Here is a 13,953-nt window from a genome sequence, read left to right on the forward strand (position 1 = left end):
TTAATTTAAAGAACATGTTGTTTCATACACAAACCGATGGGAAGGCACCAATTAAGTTTTAATTAATTGGATATTAACTTTATTCAAAGGGACAGGATAATATTAAATTTCGGGGCTTTAGTTCGGCGCAAACTTTATCTTTTAAACGTCATTGTGCTTGCAAATTACGTACCTCTACATACTAAAGGATTTAATTTGAAGTAAAATTTTAATTGCGTTGATAAGTCCACCTCCATTTGATTTTAGTTCCGTATTAATTCTGTAAATTGCTGAATAAACAAATGATAAAAAACTTGTACACTTCGCACAACAGTGAAAAAATTTAATTTTAATTTGTGAAATTTCACCTAGATACTTCAAGGTTTATAAATAATATTTACTACAATGTGGAAACCTAGAAACATCAGTCTGATTTTTTATCTGAAAATAAAATTAATCACGAAATAAATACTTAAAACGAGACCACACCTTTTGAAAACCAAACATTAACACTAGCACAAACACTAACCAAAACATTTGAAAACACCAAAACCTGAACTATGAATAACTTTGAAACAACAATCCTAAACCTAACAAGTTAAACCTAATATGGAATAAGTATTAGGAATTTATTCTAAGTAAATTGAGTATTTTCCAACATTAGGTTGAGTCAATAATGGAGTATATATGACGCATACCTGGAATGATATACAATACCAAGTGACAACTGTAAATTAAATTTAAATGTTAATAAGTGGCAGTATGAGCTTCATTGAGATGGAATCCCCAAAATTTAGGACCAAACTTCCTAACCAATTTTTATTTAATCATCGTCTTCCTCTTCGTTGGCACTTTTGCTATTTTCTTCATCAGAACTTTCTTTTTTCTTTTCCTCTTTCTTCTTTCTGCCGCGTCGACCCTTAGTTTCGGATTTAGAAGTAACTGAAAGACAAATGATAATTAATATTCCAATTCAATAAATGAGAAATTTTAAATTGCTAGTTTTGAGCTAACAATGAAAAATCATTTTAGGATTTAGGAAACAAAATTAATATAATAGCAAGTTTTATTTTACAAGTTTTTCTCAAAGCTAATATACAAAGTTGTAATAATGATGTTGGTATTAAGTAGCTTTTCAAATTGTTACATTTTTGAGAGGGTTCGCCTCTCGTAAGTTGAACCAGCATTGGGGATACTTCACTACCTTAGCGAAAGTGGAACACCCGAGATTGGGACAAGATGGAATTCCAGGATCAACCTTCTTTAGTGAAGCAATTCTATTAAATATTTGCTCCTATTAAACCATCAGAAAACTACTACGGGACTACACTCATTTATTATGTGCTCCATTATAATGAACACTCGAATATAGTGGATAACTTTTGATTCCCCATTTTCAAGTGCATTTTAATCAATATAATTTAATTCAAATATAATGAACATAAAATATAATCAAATCTATTATGAACGAGGTGTGTCTTAGTGAAAATCCGGATTTTAGAATCTATCCACATTTATATTTTGCGTGTATTTAAATGCTAGTTTATGCTAGGAATTTAACCAACAGAACGTTTTATCGTTTGTATTTTTTGTGTTGTATGTGTAAAAACAATAATGGAAAAAGGCATCATGCAATTTCACTCAGTGAAAAACTATCAATTATCAACGAAATTGAAAATGGAAGTCCGCAGGTCGAATTGTCTAAAAAATCATCTTTAAATAAACAATTTCAAATATCTGGTGGCACCGGGATGATAAAATTAAAAATCATCTAAAAAATAATTGTCAAATAAAGGAAGGTGCGAGGAAGGACATATTAAAAAATTGGTCAAATGCTTTGTAAATGGTTTCTTTAAAAACACGCAAATAAAATTCTTATATCAGGCTAATGACATTAAAAGTCAACAGTTGTAGATACTATGAACATTTTAATTTGTCTTGGAGTTAGTTTCTTTAAAAATAATTCAAAATTGTTTTCGACATGCTTGATTGATAAAAAGAGCAACTGTAGTAGTAGTACAAAGAGAACAAGACGAAAATTGGTCTCCAAAAAATGAAATTCAATTAGATGAATGGATGGAAATTCAAAATCTATTGGTTTTTAACAATTCTGATCATCAGTTTTTAGAACTACTCAAGAATTAGCTGATGAAGAAATTGTTGAAAATATTTGTTCCAATGAAAATAGATATGAACGAAATAGAAGTACGTGATGATAAAATTAAGTGAATGAATTAGAGGCTTTGGAATTACTTCAAACCTTACGAAAATACATTAAGCAAAGAGATTTTCAAGAAGTTTTTAAATAAGTTGGAATTACCTTTGATAGAAAAATATTTCAAAAACAAATTGAAGCAAACGAAAATAATAACGTATTTCATTCAGAATTAACTTTATGTCTTACATATACAGAGTGCGGCATGGGGATCGAGTGTTTTTGAAATAATCATAGAATCGTTATAGTTCTTGATATATAATTTGTGTTTTTATTATAACAGCATGGTCGAAAACAGCACTTTATAATCATGAACAGAAAATTACATCTGGCATGTGCTGTCCGTTCTTGTTGACGCAATGTTGAAGACGTTCAAAAAAATTGGCTCTCACCCTTTTCAGGTCTCCGTTGATTTCGTAATTCTTCATGCAAAATCCGTCTTACAGTACGATCACTTATTCGAAGAGCAGTTGAATGTTTCCGAGCAGAGCGAAATGGGCTTCTCTGTATCGCTTGCCTCACCCTTTCAATGTTTTCTGGAGTGCGCACAGTACGTTGAGGGCCGGGAGGCTTTTTTTTCATTATTGAACCTCCTGTTCGTAGATTGTTAACCCAACGTAAGATTGTGTCACGCGTGGGAACAGAATCATTTCGATTAATATCGAATCTACGACGAAACTCACGCTGAACAACAGTCACAGACTCACCACTCCTAACAAAACAATCATAAACGAATATTCGATGTTCTAATGTCCACGACGGTTCCATGGTGACAACTGAAAGATAATAATAAAATGCTATGAGCCAAGAATGAAATGCCTGTTGAGGCACAACCCTTCCATTTGTGAACAGTCGAGTACTACTCGTTCGAAAAACTCTTGGTTCCCACGCCACGCCCTGTATATGTATGTTTTTGTTTTTGTATGTACATAGATAGTACATATATAAACTTAATAAATGTATATGTACTTTTATGTATCTATGTATAATTGGTTTGTTTTGTTATATTGTATAATACATTATTACAAATTACTCTAGGTACATACTACAATTTTTTTTAGTATTTGGATTACTTAGTAAAATAAAGTTTTTAACTTTTTAGCATGCATTTATCTATTTTTTTAGCACATTTCAAAATTTTTTGGCTTCTACAATAATGGACTTGTTTTGGTGGATCCTTAAGGTCCATTATTACTGAATTCAACTGTATGCCAAAAAGCAAAGAACCTTATTAATTTCAGTTAATTAATTACGTACGGCAAATGGCATTTGACTTAAGTAAGAGATATCCCACACGACACCCAGCAATTTTGTTATCAATCCATGATACAGAGGAAATTTCCATGGGTACAGGGGAACAAAAAAATTTATTGTCAGCAGATTTTGGTCGCACGGTAAAAGCAGATAGGTTCATTACATAATTCAGTTACAGTGAATTATTTATATTCATTTTAGATTTCATTTTATTCTTGAAGTCGGAATTGTCACGGCCCTTGTCTATTGGGTATATTCTTTTCTATCAGTAATTAATAACAGTCTAAGATGGAATAAATTCATCAGATTGTTATTTGTTACATTTATAGTTTGCTATATGTATTTGGATGGGCAACGTAGACCTGAATTGAGTTCTGCTACAGAGATACATCAAAATCTCAACACAATGTATGTACATACATTAAATGTCATAGCTTCAGAACAAATTCTCCTCTAAGATGGTAAAAACTGCGAAATACGTTATTATTGATATATTTTAGAATTGTTTGCACGTTTTTGCATACCTCCATTGGATTTGGCTGCAGCAGCCTTCTTTGGTGCAGCCTTTTGAGGACGTCCACGTCCACGCTTCGCTGGCGGAGCATCTTCTTCATCAGCATTTTTCGCCTATTGAAAAACAATACATAGGTAGGTAAAAACGGATATATAATTAAGATAACTGCAAAACACATAATCAGTACATATGTATCATCTTCAAAATGAAATCTATTAGAGTTACGTTTATGATTAATTGGAAGATCTATACTGAATAACCATGAATCTACTGAAACATGTTTGATTTGTTCAAATATTGGTGGAATACAAGGTTATAAAAGTTTGCAATTTGAGGACATAAAATGAAAGACCGACCCCGTGTTTCTCGAAATACACTTTCCCAAAAAATTAACGCACCACTGAAAAATAACCAAAAGTTTCAAATAATTTTTTTTCTAAACTACTTGTCCGATTTGAACGACTTTTTTTAATGATAGGTTATCGCTTCCAAAACGTTGATGTATTAACTGCATTCACAAAGAATGCCTATTTTTTATAAATACCGGGTGATGCAATTATAGCGGTTTTTTTTTTATTTATAATATCCTTTAAAGTTTAACAGTCGCATTATCGGGTTAGAATGGTATTCACATTTTAGCCCTATGTTTTTTTAACATTTTTTAAAATTTATTCCATTATCTTTCCTATTGCACGAAAAACACCATTTCATAGCATAAAATGAATTTATTGATTTTATTTATCATTATAAACATTAAAGTAAGTAGGAGGCCATTAAAAACCTAACAATGACACTAATTGTTAAATATAGATGCAGTGTTAGTCATGTCATTTTTAGCAAGTTCTCCTGATCAATATGCAAAGTGAAACACTAAATCTCACTCGCGAAGAATGTGCTCAAATGCCAATATTGTTTGAAGAAGGTTGGAGTTACCGAAGAATTGGAGAAAGATTTAATGTAAGTCTCACAACCGTTTCACGAGCCATACGAAGATATAGAGACTGGAAGTTACGGTCGGAGGCCAGGACAAAGAAGGAATCGAATAACAACTCCAATTAAGGACCGATTTTTAAGAATCTTAGCATTAAGACAACGTTTTGTAACAGCTCGAACCCTTCAAATTCAGCTTCGAGATGCTAATGGTTTATAAATTTCTACAGAAAATCTTCGTCAGTGACTAAGAGAACATAATTTGAGACCTAGAATTGCTGCGTGAGGTCCAGCTTTAACTGGAGTTCATCGGAGAGCATGGTTAAATTTTGTCAGGGAGCATCATGATTAGAGGTTCAATGGCAACAAGTATTATTTACGGATGAGTCTCGATTTTGTTTGTACAAAAATGACAGGCGTATCCGTGTAACCCAAGGTAATATATTGGCGAAATCTCTTTGAAAAAACACGTTTAGAAAAATCAAATTTTCATAGAACACTGTATGCCAAAAATATTTTTATGGGATGTGCTTAAAAATTTTGTGTAGCATACAATAATTTCCTAATCTTAAAACATGTCTAAATAAAAAAGTCTTAGTTTCAAAGTTATCAAAACACTAATACGAAAATGGAATTAGAATTATCAAAGACGCCTAACTTAACAACGCAACAGTCAAAAGTAAAAAATGCGGTACCAAAATGTACCGAATGAAAAACCCTTTAAAAAATATATATTACTTAATCTCTTTTATCATGTACAATATTTAGAAAATGGCTCTCGAGTGATAAGGGACGAGAGAAGAGCAATAAATTTTACATAAAATTGTTCCACCTTGATAACAAAATCGACATGTTCGGGTGATTTTTTAAAAATATACCTTATTTCAAAAATAATAAGGATAAAAAGTTTTCAAATTGACACCCTGTATATTTAAATGCAATCAAACTATATCAAAGTAATGGAACAGCCTAAATGTCTATGATCAATTACTATAAACATTTGTATTATGTGTAATGATTAAAATGCGGTGATAGTAATTTTACGGTTAAACTGAAGTCAAGCGAAAATTTGAATAAAAACGTATTTATATGAGCAGTCACAACTTCTTTATCCTACCTTTTATCACACATTATTAAATATTTGCAAGGTTCTTGTCAATTTAAGAAATTTCTACAGTGTCACTTGTATGATTTCATTTTCAACTTTATCTTCATTAAAAAAAAAACGCAGATTTTAATGATAAAAAATTGGGTACATGTACGTCAAAATTGACGATTAACGTGCTTATAACCACTTACAGCAAGAAATTTTAAAGTGCTGTTAAAACTAGAGAAGAAATATAAAATGCAACTGGGCCTCAATCCATTCCTTACCATTCTCTGCAATTTCATCATAATACTAAGATACTAACAATTCATAAAATGTTCAAGAAAAAATAACTAAACATACATCTCTGACTTAAAAAATATAAGATGATCTCACAAATTTTGAACACATGTATGTCTTTAAACCTATTAGAAAACGTCTTATAAAAGCACATACCAAATTAAATATAATATTTGCAAAACTACTATAATAGTGTAACTGCCAAAAAACAAGAAATGAAAATTACTGATAAACTTGAGTTGATAGTTATATGAATTTCAATATATCTCAGATCTCAGATCAATGCATATTAATTAAAATTTCTTGAACTGATCAAAAAAGAAAAATTATAACAAAAACAAAATGATTACCACTTCTTTCTTGGGAGCTGGTTTTTCGGGATTGGGCTTGCGCCCCCTCTTTACTGGTGCCTTAGTTTGAACCTCTTCGTCAGACATACTTGATTATTTCTTGTACTGTCATGGGAAAGAAAGAAAACATATATATAAATATCCAGAATATCTTTTTCTTTAATCAGAATTTTCATAAATTTCATGTTGGTAATATTGATTGTAAGACTACACCTTTACTATTATTTATGAAAACAATTAATAAAAAAGTTATGGGGCATTTGCGCCAAACATATGATTAAAAGATTCCTAGTCAAGTATTAGTAACTTCTTACAATTTCAAATTAATAACTTAAACATGTTGTCTGTTTATAGTCCGAATTATTTAAAATAAGGACAAAACAATTCTAGTGGAAAACAGAACAATGCTGTATGTCTCATCTGACGCTTAAAAAAACATTGAAAAAGTCTTTTCAAGTAACACTTGAGACAATTCTTTTACTGCTGCTATAAAAAGTAAAATTAGTGTTAGCTCAATATTTTAACTTGATGCAAAGAAAATTGGACCATCTATAATTTTTTGTGATATAAAAGAAATTTTTGAAAATTTAATCATTTTAGATTCTGCATTACATGTCAATCATTTATTAAATTCATAAAAATTACACAGAAACACTTAAATTTTTTATAAAGTTGTCAGTTTTCAAGATATTAAATGAAATCTTTTTTTGTCCAAAGTGAGACACCTTATATATTTCTCTATCATTAAATAGCATTTTTTTTTCTTTTTTCAGTGATATATTAAATTTATTTATCAGAAAAATATTTATAATTTAAAAACATATATGTATATCTTTTTCATCTATAAGTTTTTCAAAAAACTTCTATATATTTGACCTAGTTAAACAACAGAAAATATATAAATCAATATTTAGATAAATCAGCTTAAATACATGAAAAAAGAAAAATAAATGCTTTTTAATGATGTAAAAATATTTAGTGTCCCATTGACCAAAATATTTTTATTTGTTAATTTTTTTAACCTAATAACTTGAAAAGGAACAACTTAAAAAAAATCTAAATACACCACTAGATTTGATGCAAAAAAATGACTATATTAATTAACAGTTTATGTTCTTTAGGTGTCTATTTATTATCATTCAGTTAAAGCCATGTTTTGGAAAATAAATAGATGTAATAATAGCACATTTGGACTGATAACAATGTTGGTTTCTTGACACATTAGTTTTTATCGATATAGTTAATTGTTTATTCTTAAAAATTAAAAAAGTAATTACAGGTCCATATTTTTTTATTAAGACTGAAAAAAAAACTAAAACCCAATTAATTAAGTGTTATAAATCATTGAAATCAGAAAAAAGAGTTTTCAGAATGTGATATCAGTACCTCCATATTGTATTTAAAAAAAACGAAGTTAATGATTCTGCCAAGACAAAATATTAATTTAAAAAACTGATAAAAAATTTTGGTATAGTTCCAATACTAACGCTAGATCAAAATTATATATAATATTGAAAAATAATTTTTTTTTTAAATATCTTAAAAACCAAAATATATTTTGTTGATTTTTAAATTCCACTTTCTTAAACTTTAGTTTATGCAACTTTACCCCCATTTAACCATATCTATACCTCTCACTATTTCCAAGATCCTCACAGTAACAACAAATTCATATTGCCTATCCCTATTCTAATTTATCTCCAAGCTGACCAAAATCAATTTTCGGTCTGTGAATATTATTGAATATTTGGAAAATATTTATTTTCCTGACAAATGTACAAAGTATCTTTTAATATCTCTGAAATGGTGAAAGAGTAAAATCGGTTAAATCGGAGAGAAAACGACATTTTTCACAAAATCCTGTTCAATATATAAAAAGGAAAACAAATATTCAAAGAAATCTCGACAAACGAAACGCAACAAAAAGGTGATGGCGATTGACAATTGGCGCCAAAATTCAGCATCCTGTATGAAGTCGTTATTTGAGAAACCCACATTTATGAAAAACATTAAATTCAGTCCTCAATTACACGTAATTAATTAACTTGGAATAAGAAAAAATTAAAAACGGCAAATCAATACAGAATTCAACGAAAAGAGCAGGGTGGATTTTAGGAACGTCCATTTTGCATGATTTTACCGAAATTTGCAAGAAAAGTTCTATGAGTCTAGGTAGCAAGTTATCAAATACTGTACAAACAAACTATAACAAATTTCCTAAAAAAATTAAAATAAGTTTATACTTACACAAATCAACCGGGTAAGATAAAGAACTAAAACGTTCCTTGTAGAAAGTCGGCGTCCAGGTAACACCTCTGCTCGTAGTGGAATGAGACCTCAATATAGGTGGGGGATTGCTACACTATAGAGATGGGCAAGATTCGGTATGCGGTGAATCGATAATCGATAAAGTAATCCGATTCCCTATTCGATTATTTCTATTTCAGTGTGGACTCCTACATTGGCAGTTACGACAGTTGCGAGGAAGCTGGAAGTGAAGTAGAGAGTTGAATATAGAAGAAGGGTAATTTTTGTAGGGTACACTTGTTATTTGGCATGTTTTATATTTTTATTCGTGTAAATCATAATGGTAGCTATAGCTATATATCTGGCTTGGCTGTTTTATTATCTTATTTACACCAAGAATAACTTAAATCAGAATTCGGAAACGCAGTACAGGTAAAGCGGGCTAAAAATTTCGATTTTAACGCATGGAATTATTAAATTTTGATATTTTTTCATTTATTATACATTGTTATTTTTGGTTCCAATATTTTCAAAAAAATTCATCGCCGCGAAAGCAATAAAATCGATACTAATCTAAACATCGAGTTAAGACGTCGGCCGAATTAACTCCGATGACTTCCACTGTACCCTCTCAACGCGCTTCGTTAGTCTCTGTCGTAGTCATATCAAAACTTATGCGATCCTTCTCCCACTTGCAGAATCCCTATATGCCGACATGAACTGATGATATCGATATATTAAATTCAATGGTTCAGCAATGATGCTACATCTTTTCAAAATGAATATGTAGCAGGAATTTATCAGGTATTAGTTCAACGCTATGAGTATTTAGCAGTATTTAACTGTATTAATTGGTAACAAGGGACCATCACTTTCCAATTCCAATATTGAGATTTTATTTCAATGTCTTTGTTGTTATTACAGTAAATGTTGACAGCATACTAATAATTTGGCCCTTAAGTTTAATTAAGTAAAGTAAGTAAAGTAATAAATGTTAATTCAAGTTAACCAGGCGACGTGCTAACAAAGTTAATAATGAATAAACATTATGCACAATTGAACAAAGAATATCCATTTTATTACAAAACTTCTTATTCTTGTATATCTTAGTGCTAACTATGCACACTTCAATCACTACATATACTATTATGATTATTCTAGTCGCAAGAGTTAATCGTACATTTTTATTCCATTCTATATATCTTAATCAGAATATTATGTCTTAGATCTAATCAATCAATATCTAGTTAGGATGTTGGAATATAAAAAACAACACTACTCTGAAATTCACAGCAACTTGATGGTCTGTCCCTCAATAGAGTATGTAGAGTACTCTATCCGGTGTAGATCGAACTCTAAACAAATTAGAAGCGCCTAATGTTGCAGCTTTAAAATTTAATATTTTACTACCATTTAGGGATTTTCTCACTTGTCAATGTCATTGTCGACTGACCGCACTGTTCCAAATTAATTTTTTTCGTTTTACGTTTTTTTGCTCTGGCTGCGATTTCGTGATTTGGTTTTTAATCGAAAAACGGCAAATGTCTTGATCTTTGATGGCGCAAGATGTGTTTAGCAAAATGCCTGAAGAACCGTGGTTGCTGAACGAGGACGGTTACTTAAAAGTGGACACCGATGTGAAGGAAATTATTTATCACCCATCCCTCAATGTTATCCTGATTTCCACCAACAATGGACTAGTGCGAGTTTTGGATGTTAATTCTGGAGTTATTTTACAGTCTACAGATCTCTCAGGTAATGACAAGGATAATGAGAATGCCTAGATTCGATTTAGATTGACGATGTTGAACATTTGGTTTATAATTCAAGCATATCCTCATTTCTTCAGAAGTTCATCACTTTTCTGAAGTTATGTTACATTTGTTCATTTTGTTCTATTCTAAAGAGAAAAAACTGGATTTCTTGTAATCAGTGTGGCCACTTGAAATCTTGCCAAATTGGCGAAAACAATAATAATCATTGTTTGGTTTCTTTTATCTCTTCTGCAACTGACCAAACCATTTTCCTAAACTAATTTCCTTTCTTCCTACTTTCACTCTCTTACACAAATTTCTAGCTGGGATTTGGATAAAAGTTCATTCCTCAATTGTCTGTTTTTCAGTACTTAAGTTCATAAGTCAGGTAGACCAGACTTATAGATATAAATACCATTTTTTTAACGCAATAAAATCGAAATGGTATTAAAATGTCTTTATAAAAATTAACTTTGCTATAAATGACAGAATAAGAATGCAGACAAGTAATGTACCTACTGAAGTAGCTGCATATTTTACAAAATTTTAAAAGCATTGACATTAGTAAGAAAGTGCCACAGTTAGGGCCTTGCTAGATAGAGAAGTCTCATTTTAGTAACAAGTCTGCAAGTAACTAGTTACTAAGGTTTCACTTTTACTCATTATCACAGAAAGAGTAAGATGACAGAAATATTAAATAACATTTCTATCATCAGATACGCAACTTGATTTTTGTCATATTTTGGAATAATTGACAAGTGAAATCGACATGAAAAATCTAAATACTTCTTTTTTCATATCTCATAGTTAATTTTATTCTTCATTTTACATTCATCATGAATAAATTTGTTTCAAAAAGAGGTATAATTACCATGCCAACTTAGGATTGCAAGTAGTAAAGTACAGGCCCTTTCTTTGATTCAGCTTGGTACAGGTTGTACATAATATGTAATAAATAATAGAAAATGGATAATTTTTTATTCCCTTTTAAGCAAATGATTGAAGTAAAATGGTTTTAATCATTGTTCTGTGTCAGTTTGTCAAAATAACTTTATAGTTTTATATCAGCTGCCAAATTCAGTAACCAAACCAAATTGAAGATTGTAAATACCACAAATATAGTGAAGAAAAATGTGATGATGTCAATATTGGTGATTTCTTAAATACCTTGATCTGCAATTTTAATTTTGATTATTTAATTTTGTTGTCAACTAATAAATGTTAAAAGTAATATTTTCTTCGAAAAATTAAATGCCTGATATATTTAACAGTCAATAATATGTAAATATATACTTGTTCTGGAATTTAAAAGCACTCATATTTCCTTTGCCATTGAAATGCAAGATAGCATTTTACACCTTATCTGAAACTTTTTTAACATATTTTAAGTTTAAACTTTTCAATGTTCAAATTTCTCCTGTTAGTAATAATATGGAAATAAAACAAGTTTAGGTTAAAAGCATGAAATCTCAGTGATCACTTTGATATTTTATATATCTGCAATTCTCTAATCACCGTCTCTATAAAGTTTCAGTTAAAAGTTGTCAAAACTCCATTGCCTATAATCACTTAATTATTATTGATAGGAAATTAAGGGTTCAAAGATATACATTTAAAATCTGTTCTTCAAAAAACTATTTGTAGTGAACAGAAGAAAAGTGCAAAGGACCATTAAATAAGTACATAATTAAAGTTGAGAACAGTTATATATTTTTAATAAGCTTTAGGCAATAGACCAATACAGATGCACTGTGAGAAATACTAGTTCTAACATTTAATGGTTGAAATTAAGGAAATACCCAAGATTAAAATTAAAAACGACGTCACCATCCTCACAAGTATTGATGGTATTAGACGTTTCCACACGATAACCGCAGTCGCTACTAACTTTGATTAGGACACATATTTAAAATCAAATAAAAACAAATTTTTTACAAGTTTTGTTAGCAAATCTTAAGAAAGTTAAGTATTGATATAAAATAATGACAATGCACCATTTAAATTTAGGTTTATTCTCACTCATTGCGTTATTGGTCGCTGGGTCAATAGTTGATTGACAGCATATCAACAAACATATAATATCTGTGTTTAGGTACGATTGCTAGCGCCTAATTTTTTTTTTGAGAACCGTGTTAACAATACGATTTTCTTAAGAAATTCAGGTTCACGACTACAGTTTATAATTTTTGAAAATATATAGGGGTTCTCAAAATTCACTATTTATTTTCTGATAAAAAAACTAAGCTGGTAACACCATACGTTACCTTTATTTTTAATAGGACGCCTGCTTTTATTATCTGGGCTATTTCATTAAGAATTTTATGATCATAAAAGTTAAAGTATATTTATACTCAATTAATACCTATCACTGAAAGAGTGAGGGGTTAATTAAGGGTACAGGGAATAAACAATTGAAGTATTTTTTATTAATTTTTATTAATAAGTTTAGTTCAATCTTCTTAAATAATCATTTGAAACAATAAAAAGTTTGGTCTGACGACGCACTGGCGCGACATGTATCTTATATGATTCTTTCTATTGAAGCTGGAAAATAATAATACAGGTCATAAAAAGCGTAAAACCAAATATGCACACTTCTTTAATATTTATTTTTCATTCTCCAGTATTACTAAATGTACGTACGTAATCCTCACAGGTTTAAGACATATGTTCATAGGTTGGGTGGTTCGGGAGCATATCATAAAAACTTGGTGTAAAATAATATGATGTAATTAAAGTTCCCATCAGAATATTCTGAGTTGTTTATACATATATAACTTAGGAGTGTTGCATGTCGGCAATATCCAGGTTGAACAAAGTTTCAGTTTCCACTTTGAAAAGATTTGCGACTCAAGTAGAGTTTGTAGAGGGACAAGCTTGATATGCCTTGCACTTTTGGTCTGCAAGTAAACGTCTTGTCTATTGGTATCCTATTCTAGCAAAGCAAGGTTTTTGGCTCATGTTCTTTACTTATGAACTAGTTTTTATTATATGATAAGTATAACAAGAGGAAAGTATGCGAAAATTTATCCCTACTCACATTGTGCCTTTCTTAATCCTGTTACATTATGAATGTAATTTTTCTATTACATGCAATGTATATAAAATCTCTGATACGACATGATAAGATAGATGTTTGTAGGTAACTATAAGTTTAGGTGGTATAATTGATACGTAAATAAGCAACGGGTTATCATTAAGAAAAACCTTGCAGTAGATTATGAATCATAAAGGTTGGGCATTGATTAAACCATTTTCTACTACCATTTAGCATCTGAAACATTAATAGTAACAGATCAATATTTTGAAGAAATACCTCTGGT

The 13,953-nt window shown here is 30.2% G+C and overlaps 3 protein-coding genes across 3 annotated transcripts in view; 1 reads left to right on the forward strand and 2 right to left on the reverse strand.

The window, feature by feature from the left end:
• Positions 1 to 301: 301 nt before the first annotated feature.
• Positions 302 to 9,013, reverse strand: LOC136346643 (non-histone chromosomal protein HMG-14A-like). Its single transcript, XM_066295960.1, has 4 exons — positions 8,877 to 9,013; positions 6,630 to 6,734; positions 3,973 to 4,075; positions 302 to 921 (listed from the first exon to the last, which is right to left on the reverse strand). The coding sequence occupies exons 2-4, from the start codon at positions 6,714 to 6,716 to the stop codon at positions 803 to 805; spliced, it is 309 nt and encodes a 102-aa protein (XP_066152057.1). The 5' UTR covers positions 6,717 to 6,734; positions 8,877 to 9,013; the 3' UTR covers positions 302 to 802.
• LOC136346641 (uncharacterized) lies at positions 938 to 3,963 on the reverse strand. Its single transcript, XM_066295958.1, has 2 exons — positions 2,902 to 3,963; positions 938 to 2,787 (listed from the first exon to the last, which is right to left on the reverse strand). The coding sequence occupies exons 1-2, from the start codon at positions 3,134 to 3,136 to the stop codon at positions 2,567 to 2,569; spliced, it is 456 nt and encodes a 151-aa protein (XP_066152055.1). The 5' UTR covers positions 3,137 to 3,963; the 3' UTR covers positions 938 to 2,566.
• Positions 9,014 to 10,417: 1,404 nt separating the features above from the next.
• The window catches only part of Bruce (BIR repeat containing ubiquitin-conjugating enzyme), a 70,643-nt gene continuing 67,107 nt past the window's right edge, over positions 10,418 to 13,953 (forward strand). Inside the window, 1 exon segment of the mRNA XM_066296107.1 lies at positions 10,418 to 10,631. Coding sequence (XP_066152204.1) covers positions 10,418 to 10,631 — 214 coding nt within the window.

The sequence above is a fragment of the Euwallacea fornicatus genome, chromosome 24 (genome assembly GCF_040115645.1).
Source record: "Euwallacea fornicatus isolate EFF26 chromosome 24, ASM4011564v1, whole genome shotgun sequence".
In the NCBI taxonomy this organism is placed as follows: domain Eukaryota; kingdom Metazoa; phylum Arthropoda; class Insecta; order Coleoptera; family Curculionidae; genus Euwallacea; species Euwallacea fornicatus.

What these genes read in the sequence shown, in the direction of transcription:
- LOC136346643 (XM_066295960.1), bottom strand. Translation starts at nt 6,716, where the DNA reads ATGTCTGACGAAGAGGTTCAAACTAAGGCACCAGTAAAGAGGGGGCGC. An exon ending in CAGCTCCCAAGAAAGAAGTG is followed by an intron (nt 4,076 to 6,629) that starts GTAATCATTTTG and finishes GTTTTTCAATAG; the next exon opens with GCGAAAAATGCTGATGAAGA. An exon ending in TGCAGCCAAATCCAATGGAG is followed by an intron (nt 922 to 3,972) that starts GTATGCAAAAAC and finishes TTTGTCTTTCAG; the next exon opens with TTACTTCTAAATCCGAAACT.
- LOC136346641 (XM_066295958.1), bottom strand. Translation starts at nt 3,136, where the DNA reads ATGTACTATCTATGTACATACAAAAACAAAAACATACATATACAGGGC. An exon ending in TGATTGTTTTGTTAGGAGTG is followed by an intron (nt 2,788 to 2,901) that starts GTGAGTCTGTGA and finishes ATCTACGAACAG; the next exon opens with GAGGTTCAATAATGAAAAAA.